Below are 18,908 nucleotides of genomic sequence, written 5' to 3' on the forward strand. Positions count from 1 at the left end.
CTTTGGCTCATTAGAGAACAAGATGAGAGAAAATGTTGAAGAATTCCACATTAAAACCTGGGTTTGTGGGCACCGTGAAAATGAGAAGAGAGCACAAATGCTTCTTCACATTACTGGATGGCACAGGAGGTCCATATGGGAAGGATGTCTGCCCTGACAGGCTCACACAGACGTCCTGTTTTTGCAGTTACACCAAGTTATGTGGCTGCCACCAGGTGTGCTGCCCTTCCTCGAGCCCAAAAGTTTTGTCTTCCAGGCACTTCACACCCAGCAAGGCAGCCAAGGCAATGCCCACACAGCGAGGGCAAAGAATGACGCCAGGCACTGACATCAGGAACGTTCAGTTTTACACAAACCTTAATTGATTCTAGTTAAAATCACACAGCCATTATAAAAACAGAACAACCCATTACCACTGAGCAGTGGCTGAATAGTACTGGCTGCTATTTACATATATTAATTCATATTTTTTGGTGGGGCAAGAGAAATCAAAGGCAGCTAAATACATAGAGCAGATTGCAGGTTCTTCCTTCTCAGGTTTATTTCTGACAGTGCACAGAATATGTCATTTTTACAGCAAATCATATTAGCTTTCTTTCCACACACGGTGTACCATGCTGCCGGCTAAGTATTAACCACCTACACGAGGAGGCTACTTCAAACAGCACAGGATTTAGTTAACAATTAACTACAATTCCTCAAGTTTATCAGCAAAACGCAAAGTTCACAGATACCTCTGGCAGCGAGAACAACTAGAATAAAACCACATTGTTATTGGTCTGTCTTCAGCACCCAGCTTAAAAAATGCATCTCTTGAGTCAGAGGTGTTCACGCGACCTGCATGCATGCCTCGAGTGGCCGCAGCCTCCCTCCAGTGCGGTGAAGTCATCCTACACTGAGCATTGTGTTGGGTTTTTAAGTCCTTGAATATCTTTCACTTTTTTATATGAGGTGTTGTAAAAGATGAGATGAATCAGAGCAGAAAGTGCTGGTCAGGAATGGTCCAGCTGCTCAGATGATGCTGGTCAGGTTCCCACTGTGTGCTTCCACAATTACTTGCTGCAGCTGCTTACGTGAACGCTACGATGCTGTTGGCACTAGGAATTCATCTGTGTAGCCATTTGCAGGGGCAGACACACTAACGAGGTGTCAGCTCAAACTGCAAGCACAGCTTGCAAAGCCTGTCACAAGAGAAATTGGTAAGAGAACCTGCCCTAAAAATAGGAAGGGGAACAGAGCCCTGCTGCTTCAGGGCAGTGTGACTTGGTCCCTAGACTTGCCATTTGTCCCTTCCTGGATCTGTTGTAAGCCAACAACCTCAAAAACACTGTTTGCTTGGATATTGTGACAAATTGGAACCTACAGGACCCACATAATCCTCTTAGTAGTTTTCTTATGGAAACTATTTCAGTGGCTCACATCCCGTGTCTCCCAAAAGCTTGCTCCTGCATCATGGCCCTACATATCCCTTGGGGTCTTAACTGACCAGAGATGCAAAACAGAGTATTCATTACCTCAAAAACTCTCATCCTGCCTCAGCATTCCCATCAAGGGATTGCAGCTAGCTGGCACCAACAGAGACACTTGGAGCTAACACAGCTTTTCACATGTTGCCTTCAAAAACCATTCAAAGTACCCCAAAATAAATGGGACAGGTTATAGCTCACTCACAGATCTTGGGTCAGAAGAGGGAAAAAGCTTCATACGTGACTCGTTCTGCCCCACGGGTGGGGAATCCTGAAGGACACGCTTCTCATGAAAAATTCCTGCTTTTTGAAGCCAGTATCATCCTTCTGGGAGCTCTTGGCAGGCAGGCAGCCACTCCAATATTCAGTAATCATAAGAAAGAAGACATCTGTCATGGTTTATAAACTCTTTCCCTGAGTTTGAATAAATAACCTTGTTATAGACAGAAATCAAACAGGACATGTATTTGCCATCAGAAATCCTTCATCAGAGAATAAATATTTGCTTATGACAGTAGAACACTTTGAATATTTGCCAATCACAGCAAGAGGCTGGCAACAGCCTCCCTAAGGTGGCAATTGGCCCTGAGCTTGGGAGATATCAATGAAGGAAGACAGGATTGTGAACAACCTTGTCCTTGAACTTTCGCAGTAATTGCAGGGGAATAACTACTGCCTCCAATTGTTCAGATCCCGTTGGACTTGAGCAAAGAGCAGAGCCAACTTCACAGGAATTTTACAGGCACTTTTCTCATTTCAGCTGCTGCACTGCACATATTAAGCTTCTTACGCCTGCTAGAGCACGGAGTGCATTTGCCTGGAGGCATTAACCCACCTCTGTTATCTTCTCTCCTCTGCACTTGTCCACTGCACGATGAGTTCCCATGCAAGTACGCAGAGAACTATTTACGATCAGCTCAATTGTCTGTGCTCAAAGCTGGATCCTACAGAGCCCTGCCATCTTTGGCAAGAGGGGGCAGGCATAATTCAGAGGTGAGGTTTTGTTCTGAGGAGAGTAAATCTGCTGGAGACAGATGCAGCTGAGAGCATCAGCAGCAGGCAGTGGAAAAGCTGTGGTTAGGTTAGGCACTGGCGGTGCTGCTGATGGCAATGCCCGCGGTAAGGAGCCTCATTAGCAGACACCCTGCAGCACAACACGTCCAGGGACTGATGCTGGCAGCCTTTTCACCTGCAACTTGGGAAGGAACTGCACGTGTAGCAAGGCTAAACCAATATGACATGCAGCCCTGAACTACAACTGGTGAGACCATAATTTAGGTAACAAGTGATTTGCCTGCAAAAGAGTTGTAAACAGGCACTGCTTTATCAGCTGCATCCATGGCATCCAGGCAATTAAGCAAGGGGCAGACATGGCAGCCTGAACACCTACCCAGAGTAGAGGGGGGTGCTGGATAAAATAGGCACATCTTGCAGATAAACAGTGACACACAAGCCCTGCAACTCAGAGGTAATCAAGACCCTGGTTTTGCTGCACAAATGCAATACTGGGTAGCATCCTTCTTCCTTTCCCACAGCTACTGTCAAAGATCATCTCAGGAGAGCCTCAGTCACACACACATCCCCTAAATAAGCACAGAGGAGCAAGCAGGTCTGTAAACTTACCGTATCACGCCCTGATAAGTTGCACTGTGAACTGTCTGCTCCTTTCTGCACTGGCATGGTTGTGTGATGCAGCAGATGCTTCGGGAAGTGTTGGAATGCTCGGCCATTAAAGCTCCATCTGCACTTTGTTCAGCAGAAGCACCTGACCATTCAAAATACCCACGCTGCCCTCTTGGACCTCAGTGGGTTCACTTTTCTATGCAGGACAGAAGTACTGACTATGCCAGCCAAGACCTGCCTTTTGCCAGCTCATGCCACCCTGCATCGATTTCTGTGGTTCCCTCTGGGTTTGCACAGGCTACAAGACTTGGGGAATTCAGCACAGCACAGGAGACATTTTTGCTACTTCTGAGTAGCAGAAGTGATTTGTACAATACAAATGTTTGGTTTGGCAGCATTAGAGCACTCAGGTCTCGTCTCCAGAACAGTTCTGTCTCTTGAGGAGGGGAGATAGTAGTGACACAGCCAGAAATTAGTTTTCCAAGCTCCTCTGCTTTCGGCAACAAGAGATTCATCCTCTGCTCGGAAGCAGATGGTTCATTAAACCCACAAGCTCCATGTTTCACAAACTAAAAAACTGCCTAAATCTACAGAACCCTGGCTCACTCCTGGTGCCAGGGATCACCTTACACAATTAGACTCAAGTCTCATGAAGAGAAGAAAAATAAAAGGGGGAATGGTATTTTGCAGTGACCAAGCCAGTACCAGCAGATGAATGTAACGGTGAAGGGTGAACTCACCAAGTTCTAACTCACTCCTGCCTCAGGAAACGGTGTGGGCAAGCACCCTGCAGCCACTACAGCCTTTTGCTCTTTATTCCCCTCATTTCAAAGCTTGCTTTCTCATTCTATCCAATCTGTCCCTGCATCCCATACCTGCCTCCTCCGCACAGCCCACTCTCCTCCACTCTGAGGGTTCATTGCTATCCAGTTAGTCTTAACATTTTGTTAAGAGCTTTTTGACCTCCCCTTCCAACCACCTCAAGTCACTTTCATCCTTCCTGCCTGGTTGCCCTTCAGCTCTTCCTGTTTAACAAGCTCTGCTCTTCGCAGCCCCAACACTTTTCTTTCTTTCCCTCCTCTGGCTCCCCTCCTACAGGCAGCCAGCACCCTCCCCACAGCTCTTTCCATCTTGATGTCCTTCGAACCTCTGTGAGCTTCAAAGACCCCCCAGGATGGTTGCTGGAAGCCAGCACACGGCTCCTGCCCTTCATTCTGCCACAACCCCAGGTCCATGCACCGGGGCACACTGAGCACAGGAGCTCCAAGGGACAAAGACACTGCAGTATATAGGATAAACTAAAAGACAACCCTTGACATACAAGATAACTTTTTTTCAAAGGCTTATAATGCAGACACAAGGCAGGGCATTGATGTAAACTCCCCTGGATAGAGCAACCAAAATACCTCAAGGGACTTTCAGTCACCTCTAACACTGCAGAACAAACACCTTTCCCTCTGCTTGCTCTCTGCAGCATCCAGGCTCATTTCCTTGCCTGCCGTGCAGCTGGCCTCCAGCAGAGAACATTTTAGGATCAACCACTTAAATTTGGGGCACAGTTATAAGCCACAGAAAAGCAGATATCTCACATGGGAAGCATTGTGCAACCAGTAACAGACACTGTTGCTCAATCAGTTCTGAATATAGCCATGGGCCAGCACCACTCCTTGCTCTGGGGCCCCGGCTGCTTCTAGCCCTGTAAAATGGCCAAAGTTTTAATCTGAGTAAAGTTCATCCACAGCTGTGAATGCATGGCACCTTACACAGCACTACTATTGTCAGTCTGCCCATTTTTTCCATAAAGACTTGAATTTTCTCTATTTGGGCAAGCCCTGGGAAAGCTCCAGCTCTGCCCAGCGTTAGTCCCACCTACCGGACAGCGTGGCCTCATCTGGAGAAAATTCAATTGGTAATCTCATGATTAGGTGACATTTGTAATCTCACACAGCTGAAGCACCACAGTCCATAAGGTCAACAGAACCTATGGGAAACAAGCCCCACACACTGTTCTTTTCACAGTTCATAGCAATAGGCCCGGGGGAACTGGACATAACAACACATACTGGTGAACAGGTTTGCTCAAACTGATCAGAAGTTTACATTTCTATATATATAAAATGATAGGAAGAGATACTCATCTACATATCAGTAGAAGAGATTTGTCTTCTGGCACATGCATTGGTCAGTCTTTACACTAGACACACAAGAAACCTGAAAGCTGAGGTCACAATATTTTCTCATCCAAATTCTTCAAGGCGCCAAGAGGCCCATCACAACATGCTTGAACAACATCTTGGTAAAGAAATGGAACTTTATTTTGTAGAAGTTGGAAAAAAATATTTTAAAAAAACACAAGCAAGTGAGGAGCTGTAAATAAATTAACACAGTATCTCCAACCAACAAACCGTCCCCTCCCTGGCCCTGATACAATGCTCCCGGGACAAACTCCCAGGACAGGAGCAGGTCGCGGGCTGTGCTTCGGCAGAGGCTGGCTGGAGGCCAGCACGAGGCCAGCACGTGCCAGGCACCCTCCTGTGGATGGTGAGGGCCATCCTTGCTGGAGACCGGGCTGGTGAGCGCAGGTGCCCCTCAGCACCAAGAGTCTGTGGAGTTGAGATCCCCAGGGGGCAATAAACATGCAGCCACCATGCACCCTGATGATGATGATGACCCCTGGCCACCAAGGAGGAATAAAACGTGAAGAGGAACCGTCACCACCAAACAAACGTGTCTGCATGCTGTTGTCCATATTCAAGTGAAGAACAGGAGCCAGACCAGTGCTCCCCGGGAGGCCTCACACCTCAGGACTGAAACCCATGCCCAGGACACTCCTATCCAGCATCTACTAAAATTTCCCTATCCCCCTATTTGTTGACCCCAGAACTCACAACAACATCTTTGCTCTGTCAGACAGAAAAGCAAAACCCCAAACAATTTTAAAATTTATGGTGGAAGGAGAGGAGAAGGAGGGAAGAAACCCGGGAGGCTGGAGCGCAGCCAAACAGTATCTTCCTGAAGATCCTGAGTGAAGGTCAGGACCACCGCAGCTGGGATCTGCATGCCCATCTTCATTTTCCTCGGCCACTCCAGCAGTGCTTCTCCCCAGCCTTTAGCTCCCTCTGTGGGACTCTTGGGCGATCCTGCACCTGCACAACATGAAGCACAGTTAAAACCCCGAGCCTTCCCCTCTTCCCGCACCAGGGCGCTCAGGTTTGCTCTGGGGCAGGACAAGAGGCCTGCTGCAGCCTGAGCCGGAGGGGGCATCACCCTGAAGAAACTGAAAATAGGCATGGAGGGAAATAGGCTCAGAATCCAACTTCTCCAGCCCATGCCTGACAGGGAAGATTTCAGACCTCCTCACAGACAGCTGATGCTGCAGGGACCACTGCGCTCATGTACTTCATGCCAGACACTGAAGGGGACCTGCCAGGAGCAGCCACGCATTTCTGCAGCCCACCACAGACCCTTCCTCTCCCATTATCCCATCCCTGCTTCTATTTAGGCTGTGATCAGCTGCAGCATTAGAAACTAAAGACACTTCTAGGAACTTCTCTGTTGGCTGCTTTTACTTCCCTGGCCTTGCCTACATGAAGGCTTCTGTCATCAGAGATTTTCCACTTGTATCAGCACAGGTGCTGTTGCCAATAGCTGATCTTCACGAACCAGCATGCTTCCCTGAACCCCGAGGAGAAGGGAATGTTATTCTGTCAAGCTGCACATTGTTCCAAAAGCATTTCTCAGCACTCTGCTGTTATGGAAAAAGGGAAATTGAGAACAAGGAGTCTTTTTTGATTTTGTTTGCTTTGCTTTCCCATGCTCCTTTAGCCAAGTTGGTGACAATTCTACTGTCTCTTCAGGGCTGGCTCTAAAAAAATGAACACAGCATAATTCTAAGTCTTGTAACATTTAAGATTTACTATCCTGCCTTTCTGCAAGAACACTTTTTAATATAGCTCCTCTTTCAAAGCCACATGGGGTTAACACGAGGTTGAGCTACCAAGGTTGCTACTTATCTGTTAGAAGTTTTAAAAGAAAAAAAAAAAAAGAAAAGAAAAACTTCTGAAAGCAGGCAAAACTTCTTGAAGTCATCTATACCAGAGATAAAAGATACTTGCATCTATCCTTCAAAGGCTCTGGGGATGCTAAAGAACTGAGCCCCTCTCCAGCCCCATGAAATGGGCTAATGAGCCCTTGAGGACTCCACCTTCCCAAGCCTACGCAGCTCTTGTACCAGAGGGCTCAGATGTATTAATATCTTAATAAAGTTATTTCCTGAAGTGAAGACTTAGCATTAAGAAGACTCGCCTCTGCCTAGTCCCATGAGGTCACTGTACCATGCAGTTTGTTCTGTGTGTTGTTAAAATTAAAGTAGTACGAGCAGGTTTGGAACAGCTGGGTGCCTGGAGCAGTGGGAACCTGACAGCTGCCCTCTCTCCCCGAGCAATTCCTGAGCCTTCTGCTCTTTCTGCAAAAGCTTGTTATACAGATTAAAAAGAATTGATTATTGATTTTTTAAAAATCTGCCTTTTTTTTTTCCCTTTAGGCTTTGTGGTCTGGGAGGACCAAACCAGAAGTACATGAGAGAGGTGTAAAGACCTGCAGTACATCCCCCTAGGCCTCCTCTCCAGGCTGCTGAGCCCCTGCTGCAGTCCACCAGAGCAGCTCGCTGCCTTCCAGGCTCAGCCCTTTCACTCAGCATGGCCTGCAGGCTACGCACAACTGCAGGAGGACATGGGGCTTCATACCCTTCCTCAAGAAACTGCAGTTCCCAGCATATTACGAGTTATATTTACCAAACCTGCCAGGACAGCTGTGCTTTTGCTACCTTTAAGTACACAAGAGCGCTGTCAGAATCTGCCTCAGGCAGAAGCACACACAGAGCCCCAGCCCCAAAATGATGCTGCGTGGATTAAATCCAAAACTCCTGCATGTTCTGCAATTATCACTCATCAGGTCAAGCCCAAGGAATCAAGACACAGACAAAATCAAGTGCATCATCCAGTGTCAAACCTTGCACCTGAAGCCACAAAGAACTGATGCCACGCTTTGGCTCCTGCAGATTTCCTACATAAACCTGCATGTGTCACTGACCCCCAGTCCCCAATTGTGATAACTGGCAGCACGGACTGCATCACGATACTAGGAACACTTGGGGCACCAAATGCATCTGAACTGGAGATGTACATGTCATCCCTGCAGTCAGACAGGGAACCCATGCAGCAGTAGCAGAACCCTACCCCGTAGGGGAACCCTTCCACCCCAGTCCTCCCCAAGTGCTGCTCCCCAGTTCTTGCACTGGGTCATGAAGCGGTGCACCGTCAGCTTACCCAGAGAGATGAAGTCAGTGCAGAGATGTGGGCAGCACAGGCTCAGGTGCTGGAGAGCAGAGGTTTTGTCCGCTCAGGGTCTGGCACGTCCTCGCTCTCAGCAGGGTCTGGGCGCTGCCGGTTGCTGCTCGACCTTGGCGAAGGCCAACCTGAGTCATCATAGCGGCAACAGCACAGAGAGGAGAGCAGCCGAGCCCGGACCACGCGTGTACAGAGGACAAACATAATGCAGTTGGCACCGCCTTGGAATGTGTTACCGATTCCCTGCAAGGGGACAAGAAAGGAATTAACCAGTGCTGTTTGTACCAACACCTTCCCACATCCAAAACAGCAAACGTCAGGTCAGACCAGCTGTAGTGCTGTCAGCAACTTCCACCTAAGCGAGGAAAACAAAAGAAAAACCAGTCTCACACCCCAAAACAGCACAGGCTGCTGTTGTGCCGCTCCTGCAGCCTGGTCTGGGTGTGAAGCAGGCTGACCCTGCTCCAGGACAGGCACCCAGCTTCTCCTACAAGCAGCTTGCCTGTAGCAAGCTCCCACTGCAGTTATTCTCAGCGTCCGCTAGATGATGCTGGAACAGCACTGCTGAGCATCCCAGGGAGCTGATGCTCTCGCAAGGCAAATGTGTTGTGCCAGCCTGAGCTGTATCCTGGCATAGAAAGTGATGTTGAGACCAACAAGGCTCTATCTCCCTTCCAGACCTTCCTTCTGATGCACTGCCTGGCCAATACTTACATGCAGGACAACCAGGACTGAGTTTTGCACTGCAGGGGAGTTGCAGAGCGTCAGAATGAATCGCACAGTGCTCCAGATGCGGAGGATGATGAAGATGACAGGGATGAGAATCAGCTTTTTATCTGCTATGGAAGTCCGGGGCTGAAGCGGTGTTCTTGAGAGAATGGGGCGATACTCTGAGAGCGCTGCATGCTTCCGTGGGGATGAAGGAGAGACAAAAACGTGAACAAAAAGCAACACACTCTGGACATTGAGGCTAACCCAGTTTTTGCATCCTGTGGGCAGTTGATGGACACGGTTACACAGCACTGGTCTTGAGCCACATTCTGCCCTTGCTAATGCAAACATTCCTGCTAAAGCCAAGGAGTTGCAAATAAAAGAGATCCAGCTCTTCTTAGAGCTTTATTATACCCTACATTGCTGGGTCAGACAAACAAATCACTGCTGCAGGAACCTGCTCTCACAGTGCCTGGCTGGGCACTTTTACAGATCCAGCAATCCCGTCAGCCTCCAGCAGTCCCTGTGAGGTATCTGGTGATTGATTTCTGACCATATACTGTTAGCAATGGGCTTCCATAGGTTTAACAAGCCAGTAAACCTCCCTAACATTACAGGTAGTAAAAAGTTTCTGGGATCTATACCCTGGATAAGGGCAGTTGGAGGTGCAAGGCCCCTGAGACCTTTCCATGCTGGAAGATGCTGGATGTACGCAGCATCCTGGATGGGGGAGAGCAGGTCACCACAACCCATGGAGCACCTGCAGGGACACATGATCATGAATACCAGGATGGCAATGTAGGTGAAGAGATTAAAACTCAGGACAGCTGACCTGCCAAATACTATTTCTCCTACTATCAGGGCTACTGAGCACACACAGCTTTCATGCAGTGTTCTCCTGGGCTCCAGTAATCCCAGGTGTGACTCCTCAGCTCTCATTCAGAAAGACCCTCATATGCCCACTACATGCCTCCCCAACAGCAGATACTTCCACAGTCTCAAACCATGCCAGAATCAACCCTGCAAAACCCAAAAGTACAGCCCAAACCCTGCCCTGGCTGGCTTTTGCTCTTCCTTGGAAATGTGAAGTCCCTAGAGGAGGGCTTCTCCAGCCCAGAAAGCCCCACGTGCTGCTGCTCAGACCCCACTACAAGCATCGAGTGGCTCTCAGCAGGACAGCAGAGCAGAGCAGCCACGTGTCCCTGGCAGAGCAGGAGGGGGATCAGCTTTCCAGGCAGTCACGTTGCTGTCTTCAACAGCTGCTGGAACATTGAGTCCCGTCTGCCTTGTGTCCGTAGTGGTGACAGGCACGAGCAAACCCTTCCCAGCTTCCCTTCCCTGGGTCCTCTGGGACTTGTACGGACTGTGCTGTTCTTCCAGTTCATCTGGGAAACTCTGCCCTCACCAGAGTTGTGTTTATGCACTACTACTACTGCCATAGCTTCAGCACAGCAAGCAGGTGTGCACTGGCAACGCTTTCCAGAAGGGCATTTATCTGGATTTTTTTTTTTCCTAATTCAGCTATTATGTTCTTTCTGCCAATCTCATAATTTAGATTTCATTTCTATTACGCAAGTATTGTCCAGTATGTCTGGATTCTTTGTGTTCACAATAAACAGCAGCAAAGAACCCTCTGAAGCCTGCAAGTACAAATAGGGACTCAGATGCAAGCTGTCATTAGCGATCCTAAAATGACTGTGGTTAGGTAAGTCAGACCAGAGGCTGAATTCAGGCTTGGTACAAGTGGAACTATATGGATGACTGATAAAAGCTGAATTTTTGTCCTTCACACACTGTTTCAGTTCCTACTGCAGGACTCACATTTCATCTCGTAACCCCTTAAAGTTTTCAAGAGGCTTTTACATTCTTCTGGTGCTAAGTCATTGTGCAATGATGCTACGGGCTGCTGACTCAGCAGTACTGCTTCTCCCAGCACTTGGACGTATTTCAGCAGTTTATGAAGCAATGCCTGCCTGTGTAGCTGCTAATACACAGCAAAATCTTCAGAGAGTGGGAGGATACAACCACACAGCAAGCCTGTAATGTGATCTGAAAGCAGCAAAGTACTCACCGCTCTGTTAATGTGCTTCTTGATGAGGATGTAGAGCACCGGCAGAGTCACATAGGCCAGGATCTCCCAAACTTTCCCCGTTAGCAGCATCCACAAGACGCGATCCTCTGCATCCAGGTTGACCCAGCACCAGCCCACAGAAACATTGGAGGCATCGTAGCCAATCTTCTTCAGAGCAACAGCCGCAACCGTAATGCAAAGGGGAACTCCCCAGCTGAGGAAAGAACAGAAGAAGCAAGGTTAAGCTGAGAACACACTCAGTTTAGTCCCCCAACACCCTGGGAGAAATGGGTGACAGATGAAGCGATCTTTCATCACACAGGATGCCAATTCCTCCTGCAGGATGCCAGCACTCCTGCACAAGGCCTAAGGGAAGCGGCTGTGACAGGCAGGCCTCTGACAGCACCCTGTGAGGAACACAAACCCATGCAGTCCCTGCTTCAATTCCTAGGGATCTGCTCTAGGAATCTGGGGTCTCAGGTCTGGAGGACATACAAAGGACAGACAGGTAACAATGTGCCAGCCTGAGCTCCAGAACTGGGACCTGGCCTGCACACCTAGCAGGAGAGATCCAGGGTTTGGCAGACCACCACAGCATGGTACAACGTGCCCATCCTGCAGGAGCCAGCTATTCGCGAGCAGGCTAGCCCATTCATAGCTTTCAAAACACAAGCGACCAAACCCCACACTGATTCCTACGTGATGCTTTGCACAGGTGACACAAAGAAATCCACAGTTTCATTGCATCATTTCTGTTTCTGTAGTTGATGGTGGTGCTAGTAGTAACGGTGTTTTTTTGTTGTTGTTGTTTTGATGGAGGTGTAGTCGATATTTTAGGAGCAAGAATCATTTGTGAAGGGCCAAGGGAAAGTTTCTTTCCAAGGAAAAGAACTAACGGTAACAGCATTATAACTGGGGAAGCAAAGAGGAGCCAGTTTCATATCATTTGGAGCTGTGTTTTGACTTCAGCTTCTGTCCTGCCAGCAGAGGCAGATATAGGGAAGCACCTAGCAGAAAAATAACCATGGTGACACACATGGACTAAGTCACTCAGCAGCTCAGGCTGCCCACAAAAAGCCATGAGCAAGAACCGAAAGATTCCCCCAACCCAGATGTAAAAACACCCAGCCCCTTCCCGTCAGCTGTAAATACCCAGGACTTCACAGAGCTGCCCCAGCCCACGATGTACAGCTCACACGTCACTCCGTGGCTGAAACACTGGAGCTGAACACATCACCTGCCCTTCCCACATTCACCCTCAGAAAATGTTTCTGAGGAAGCTTACAAGGGACAGTTCCTCTAAAAGTGACAAATGCCTCAGAGAGCTGAGATTGAGCTTCCAGCATGAACACCCTGCTCTCTGCAGACGCAAAGAAAAAGGCACTACTCTACTGGTCTCATCACCTTCCTGGTTTGTACTTATATTGCTGGTGGCCTGGAGGAGCTGCAGAGAACAGGGACAGGATCATGCTCCTAACATCAGTTACACGCACACAAAATGAATGTAAATAGAAGGGTATAAGAAATTCAGAGTCATCTTTTCAGCTTTTTTTTCCCCAGCTTTTTCACCTGGAACATCCTGTTGCCATCTTCTGTTCAGAATGGCTGGTGCTAACTCAAGCTGGTGGTGGTGTTTAAGGGCGGCTCTGCTGCAGGGAGTCCTCCTTGTACTGTTGTCAGAGCCTTCTGAACACATACCAGACATCAACACCACCATGAAAATTCCTACTGCGCCTCTCAAAACCCTCTCATTCTGGTAAAAATGGTGAAGTGGCCCAAGAACAAGGATTCTAGGCTCAGAGGTTCACATTTCAATATCTGGAAGAACTGACCGCGAAGGTATGGATAAGCACTCAAGGGAACTGGTCCTTCCTTAAAGAAACCATATTAAAGGACATAAGCACAAATGAGTCCAGCACCAGGACAAAGGAAATGTATTAAGAAACTAATTTGCCTAAATAATGATCTCCACAGTGACCTGAAACTGAAAGAGAACGATACGAGGAGATCAAACTGGGTCAAATTACTGGTTATAAATATAAAAGAACAGTGTGAGGACATACAGACACATAAATAGAGGCTACAGTATGAAGTAACAACTCACTAGCAAGGGACCAAAAAAAAGAAATCTTCAAGTCCCTAATCAATAAAAGATAGAATGGGGAAGGAAACTGCCACACATCAGGAGCTTAATTTAGGCTTCAATTTTCACTGAAGGAGTGTATTGCGATCAGAAGGTTATCACAACTAACATTAAGCACAAAGGATTACAAACCCAAAGTGAAATTGGAAAGAATCTAGAAAATAATCAGACATTTAAAGGAATTTCATCAGTTCCAGCTTATTTGAAAATGTTTTAGAAACGGGGAAAGGAGAACTGAGACTCATGATTAAATTATTTTTAAGAACCCCCAGAGAACAAATTACCAAGGAATGGGAAATACCAATGCTTCATACTTATCTAGAAGAGCCAGAAAATAATACATTATACACACCCAAAGCAAGTTTGAAGACTCGAATAAAAAGGATCCAAGATAGCATGAAGAGGCAGAATTTTTCCTTTGAGCCCCACAGTGTAATTACGTAGGTTGGGCCTCTCAGATCTAAATGCCATCAGTGCAGGAGATAAAAGGAGGCAATCCCATCCCTCAGGCAGATACAACTGCTCTTATTTCCCTAATAGAGCACCCAGTAATCTATTAATACAAATTTATCCAATCCAGCACATCACTCCAGATTAACACAAGCGCTGCATTTATATGAGGTAGGGTAAGGACTCACTCTGTGCTGGTTTTCTTGTCCTCAGTGTGCCTGAGGTCAGATTGCTTACCACCACATTTTGATTTACTCCGGACAGGTGCTTTCTTCCCCACTGGCTCCTGCAAGCAGGGAAGATTCGCAGCTGTTGGCCTGCACAGGTCAGACAAGCAGCCATCCTACAGCAACCTGCAGGTGCTTCCTGATGGGAACTGGAATTTTTACTCTTCAGGAGAAATATCAGGCTTCTGGAGATCCAAGCCAACTTGAAAGAGCTTCGAGCACATGCTGTAAGCAGAACTCCAGACCAAATCTACTCCCAGCTGAATTTCTGCATTTTCTTACCCAAACATTAACTGAGTCTGCAGTACCCAAGTACCAACCTGCTGGTACCATGCAGAGATTCCTCCCAGAGGATTTAAAAGCTGAGACACCGGCAGCCGGGCAGCTTCCCTTGGCTTGGCCTGACCTTGAGCCTTTTCTGAATGAGGAGACAAAGCCACAGCAATATCCAAGAGATCCCCGCACCTCATACGAAAAAGAAGAAGAAAGCCCAAGGTGGGTTCTGGCCCACTCCTTGCCCTGCATTTGGATCAGCTGCTCTCAGAGCAAAGAAGTTATTGCCCAACCAAACGATGCCTGACATTTAGAAACCCAGAACAAGTGAGGTAGCCTGGAAACTTACACTCCCAATGCCAGAACTTGCAGCTTACAAGTACTACAAATATTTTCAAAGCTTGCTGCAAGCTTGTTTTCAAAGCTCATCTGAGCTCAGCACACATTTAAAAACAAACCAGGGCCCGCAGTTGCCCAGTCTGGCTCTAAAAGAGGTGCATGTGTTACCGTGACTCAACTCGGTAAGGAACAAACCCGTTCATCAGGTTTCATCCCCTGCAACGTCCTGATTTCCCTAAAAAACAAAATTCCAGGTAGTAACTTCCAACACACACTTAGCCAGCTCTGCTCAGCTAAAGAGCAGAGTCTCTGGTTATGCTCAATGTTAAACGAGTATGCATTGCTACAAACGCTCGCCCCGGATGAGCAGCTGCTTGAGAGGGCTGGAAAACTCGTGCATGACCAAACCCCGTCCTGCCTTCCATCCCTGCCAGACGCGCATCTCAGCACAGCTCTTTGCATGGCGGTCACTGCATGACCATGTCAGCAACCTGGGAAGTGAAGATAAGAAAAAAAAAGCCCCAGGTTCTTGCCTACGTGTGTGGCACTACAAGATTTTTCTAGCCAAAAGCACAGCAGACAGCCTGAAGAACTCCAAAGCACTGAAAAGTGTGGGGGCAAGACCCTGCCAAGCACAATGTCCAGAATTTGTGCTTCTGATGGAGTTCTCAGGGAGCGACAGAAATGCAGGGAAGGAGGATGTGTCAGGAGGGGCTGAGCAGAGGACAGGTCCTCACTTGTTCTCCCTGCTTTGCACACAGGTTGTAAAGCAAGAAGACGCTTTGAGCACAAAATGGGAGTCACCACTTACGAAGCAGAACCTGGAAACAAGACTTAGATGAAAGCTATACATGCTGCCCTTGAAACAGGGCAGGCGGAGCTGAACAACACCTAGAGCAGAAGGTGGCATTTCATTTTGACTGTAGAGCCCTGAAAATAAGCCTAGCAAATTCACCCGGAGGAAGTTGAGTTTGAACACTCCCTTCCTCTCTCGCAGCACCACGGTGCTCTCGGGATTTGACTGCTGTGAAGGAGCGCACAGATTAGGGCCAGCAGCACTTTGCTGAGCCTCCCCGAGCTTCCTTCTGCACCCTGTATCTGATAAGGCTGAGCAGCATTAAACCAGGTGGAGATGTTTAAGTACAGACCAAGCTCACTGCGAGTAACTAGCAGACAGGGAAATTACAAGAGGGGCAGGTTAGCAGCTCTTTGATGCAGCCTGATGCAAACAGCATGCCCGTGAAGAAGTCAGGCTCCTTGTCTCTGTTCCCTCAGCCCCATGCAGCTCTTCACCAACAATTCCTCTTCTCCATGAGTTGCCCAGTGCAACATCAACCTCAATTGAAAGGAAAAAAAGAAAACAAGCTGCCTCCTGTCCCATTGCATCTCACTTCACCTCCTGCACCCGGTGCTGGTGCAGGCAGCCACATGTGCAGTCATCTGGGGCTTGCTCAGAGGCAGACCTGGCCATCAAGCAGCAATTAAAAGAGGTGGGGCAGGATTCCTGTCCTCCCTGATTCCCTCTTAACCTTAATGTCTTTCACTGCCCCATCTTTACTTAGCTCTAATTCAATCATCTCCCAAGTCACGCTGTTGACAATAAGAGGTGATGAATATTTCACTGAGAAGCAGACCAAATAAAACCCATTCCTCAGCTTGCCCTGATGCTTTTTTTTTTTTCCTTAAGAAATAATTCCTCATATAATTTAGTGCAAAAGCCTGGCAGCCCAGAGCACTAAGGGATCACTGTTTTGCTCGGCATGGAGGTAGCACATGATCACACAAGCTCAAATTGCATAATGAAGGCTTTTTACTAAACATGATGTGGAAAATCAGCTCACTAACCAGCAGCAGCAACCAAGACACTGAGCTACACTGTGGGCTGCTTTGTCTCGCTTTCAATCAAACATGCCAAAACAACCTTCATAGCACTTCTCCCGCAGCCTCCTTGCTTGTGGTCTGGGTTCCCCTAGGAGCGCTGGGTTACAGCAACCTGCTAAGGAAGGGGGAGGACAAACAGACCCGGGTGACACGGGAAATCCGGGAAACGGATCCCAAACGCAGGAGCTTGGGCAGCAGCAGGCAGGGAGTGCAAACACAAGTTTCAGGTTAGTATTGCTAGGATGTCAGAGCAGGCTGCGGAGGGGGAGAAGCCAGGATTTTGAGTCACCAGCACATTTTCTCTGCAACTTAAGCAACCCGTTTTAACTTTTCCGCATCTCTATTTCTTCCCAAGGGAGCGGCAGGAGGGGAACAAGCAGGGCTGGTTAGTCCCAAAGCAGCAAAACCCCTGGTGAAAAGGAACTCGAGAAGGGCACGGCATCCCCAAGGAGCAAGCGGATGACATGAGCGCAGCGTGCCCCACGGCGGGGCACCCATGGGCTCCATGCCTCGCCGGGGCGGCTGGCAGCACCCACCTCACTGCGTGGAAGCAGCAGAGCAAGCCGGCCCCCGTGGGCGAGCCCCTCACGATGGTGAGGTAGAGGTAGAGGGCAATGGCCATGGTCCAGAAGAAGGAGCTGGTGTTGGAGAAGGTGGACAGGGCGCCCTGCAGCACGCAGTCCCACGACGTCCTGTCAAAGTCCTGCAGCACCCCGTAGAAGTAGGAGAGGGCTGAGAGGAGGTCGGCCAAGGAGAGGTAGAGCAGGAGCTGCCTGGGACGCGTCCGCAGCTCCGGCCAAAGGGCATGGGTGCAGAGCAGGAGGCTGGAGCCCAGGCAGGACAGCAGGCAGGAGGCCAGCACCACCGCCCGCTCTGCCGCGTACAGCTCCGTGGGAGGCAGCGGCCGGGGCATCGCGGGGAGCCCAGGCGAGCACCCGGCCGGCAAAGGGTCGGAGGGGGAAGGAAGGGATGGGAAAAGAAGGGAAGGGAAGGGCCGGGAGCGGCGGAGCTCCCTCCGCAGCCCCGCTGCCGCCGCCCCGCCCCGGACACCCCGGCGGCGCCCCCCCAGCCCGCAGCCGGCTGTGCTCGCAGGGAGACGCGCACAGCTGCCGGCAGGGAAGGGGAAGGGCCGGCTCGATGCCCTTCGGTTTATTTTCTCTCTCTATATATATTTATTTTAAACTGTCGTCCCGAAGCCATGCTTGCTTCCTTTCCTCTGCAAGCAGAGCGCGCAGCTCGCCCGCAGCCCAGGCAGAGCCCCCCAAACTCAGCGGGAGCGCCCCGCCCCCCCCCGACCCCTTTTGGTTTCCCCATCTTTACCTTTTTCTTGCTCCGCAACACCCCCAGCTCACACCGTGCCTCGTGGACCTGCAAGGCAGACACCCCTAAGCAGGCACAAAAGGGGGTTCACTACCAAGTTAAGCACATTTCGTATTTCAGTCGTTAATAAACTGTGTCCTTGTTTGCTTTGCTGATACTTCCTTGGCTTCCCCGCAGGTAACTGGTATCTCTCAGCTTTGATTCTGACAGCGATGTGCTCAGTTTCCAGTGGAGTTTGTTGTTGGTTCAGGTGTCTCGTTCCCTAAAACAGCTTAATCCTTCTCCTGGCAGGAAAAACAGAGTATCCCAGCTGAGCTCAGATTTTAGCAAGGTTTATCTGACCCACAAAACCAGGTGCCTTATCCCCCACCTCGGCTTCTCCTAGGAGCCTGAAGCCATCCAACATACCCCCTCAAAAAACATTCCTAATAGAAATGTCTTCTATTTGCATAGTGCTTTTTGCTATGATGCTGTTTCAGTTTTACATCCCCATCTTCCAAATGGAGAACAGGTTCCTCAACATTTTAAATCATGTATTTTTGCCACCTTACACTAAGAACACACCGTTTTACAACCAAATTATTCAGGGTAACCAGTACTTAATGCTATTTTTTCCACTTTTACCATTTTACTGCAAATTATTCAGGGTAACCAGTACTTAATGCTATTTTTTCCACTTTTACCATTTTACTGCAAACCATTTCGAAGCTGCTTCTCCTGTGCTGTCCAGACCCATCCCTTCTGCCCCAGATCCACATCCAAGTACAAGCCACACCAGCGCTTTCCAAAAAGTTACTGGATGGAACTTCAGCATGTTTTAAAATTATATTTGCTAATTCTCCTGCAATATACAGGCATCCTTCTTGGTCACCTTGATGCATCTGTCATTTGCTCTGCGTTAAAAGTCACTGTTTTGAAACAAGATCTTTCTACGTACTTTTTTGACCTTTAACATTCAGTTAACTTCCATCAAGCAGGCTTCTACTTTTAGAAGTGCGTTTAGAAGAAGTTTATTGTGGAGCCTGATGCCCTCTGCATGTTCTTTATAGGAAAAGG

The 18,908-nt window shown here is 48.6% G+C and overlaps 1 protein-coding gene across 1 annotated transcript; it reads right to left on the reverse strand.

Annotated features, from left to right (window-relative positions):
- Positions 1-1,302: 1,302 nt before the first annotated feature.
- GPR157 (G protein-coupled receptor 157) lies at positions 1,303-17,607 on the reverse strand. The gene is made up of 5 exons (XM_035344387.1): positions 17,069-17,607; positions 11,220-11,433; positions 9,152-9,343; positions 8,417-8,680; positions 1,303-6,235 (listed from the first exon to the last, which is right to left on the reverse strand). The coding sequence occupies exons 1-4, from the start codon at positions 17,443-17,445 to the stop codon at positions 8,459-8,461; spliced, it is 1,005 nt and encodes a 334-aa protein (XP_035200278.1). The 5' UTR covers positions 17,446-17,607; the 3' UTR covers positions 1,303-6,235; positions 8,417-8,458.
- Positions 17,608-18,908: the final 1,301 nt, after the last annotated feature.

The sequence above is a fragment of the Oxyura jamaicensis genome, chromosome 21, assembly GCF_011077185.1.
Source record: "Oxyura jamaicensis isolate SHBP4307 breed ruddy duck chromosome 21, BPBGC_Ojam_1.0, whole genome shotgun sequence".
Classification (NCBI taxonomy): Eukaryota; Metazoa; Chordata; class Aves; order Anseriformes; family Anatidae; genus Oxyura; species Oxyura jamaicensis.

What these genes read in the sequence shown, in the direction of transcription:
- GPR157 (XM_035344387.1), bottom strand. Translation starts at nt 17,445, where the DNA reads ATGCCCCGGCCGCTGCCTCCCACGGAGCTGTACGCGGCAGAGCGGGCG. An exon ending in TGCTGCTTCCACGCAGTGAG is followed by an intron (nt 11,434 to 17,068) that starts GTGGGTGCTGCC and finishes TTCTTTCCTCAG; the next exon opens with CTGGGGAGTTCCCCTTTGCA. An exon ending in AGAAGCACATTAACAGAGCG is followed by an intron (nt 9,344 to 11,219) that starts GTGAGTACTTTG and finishes TCCCCACGGAAG; the next exon opens with CATGCAGCGCTCTCAGAGTA.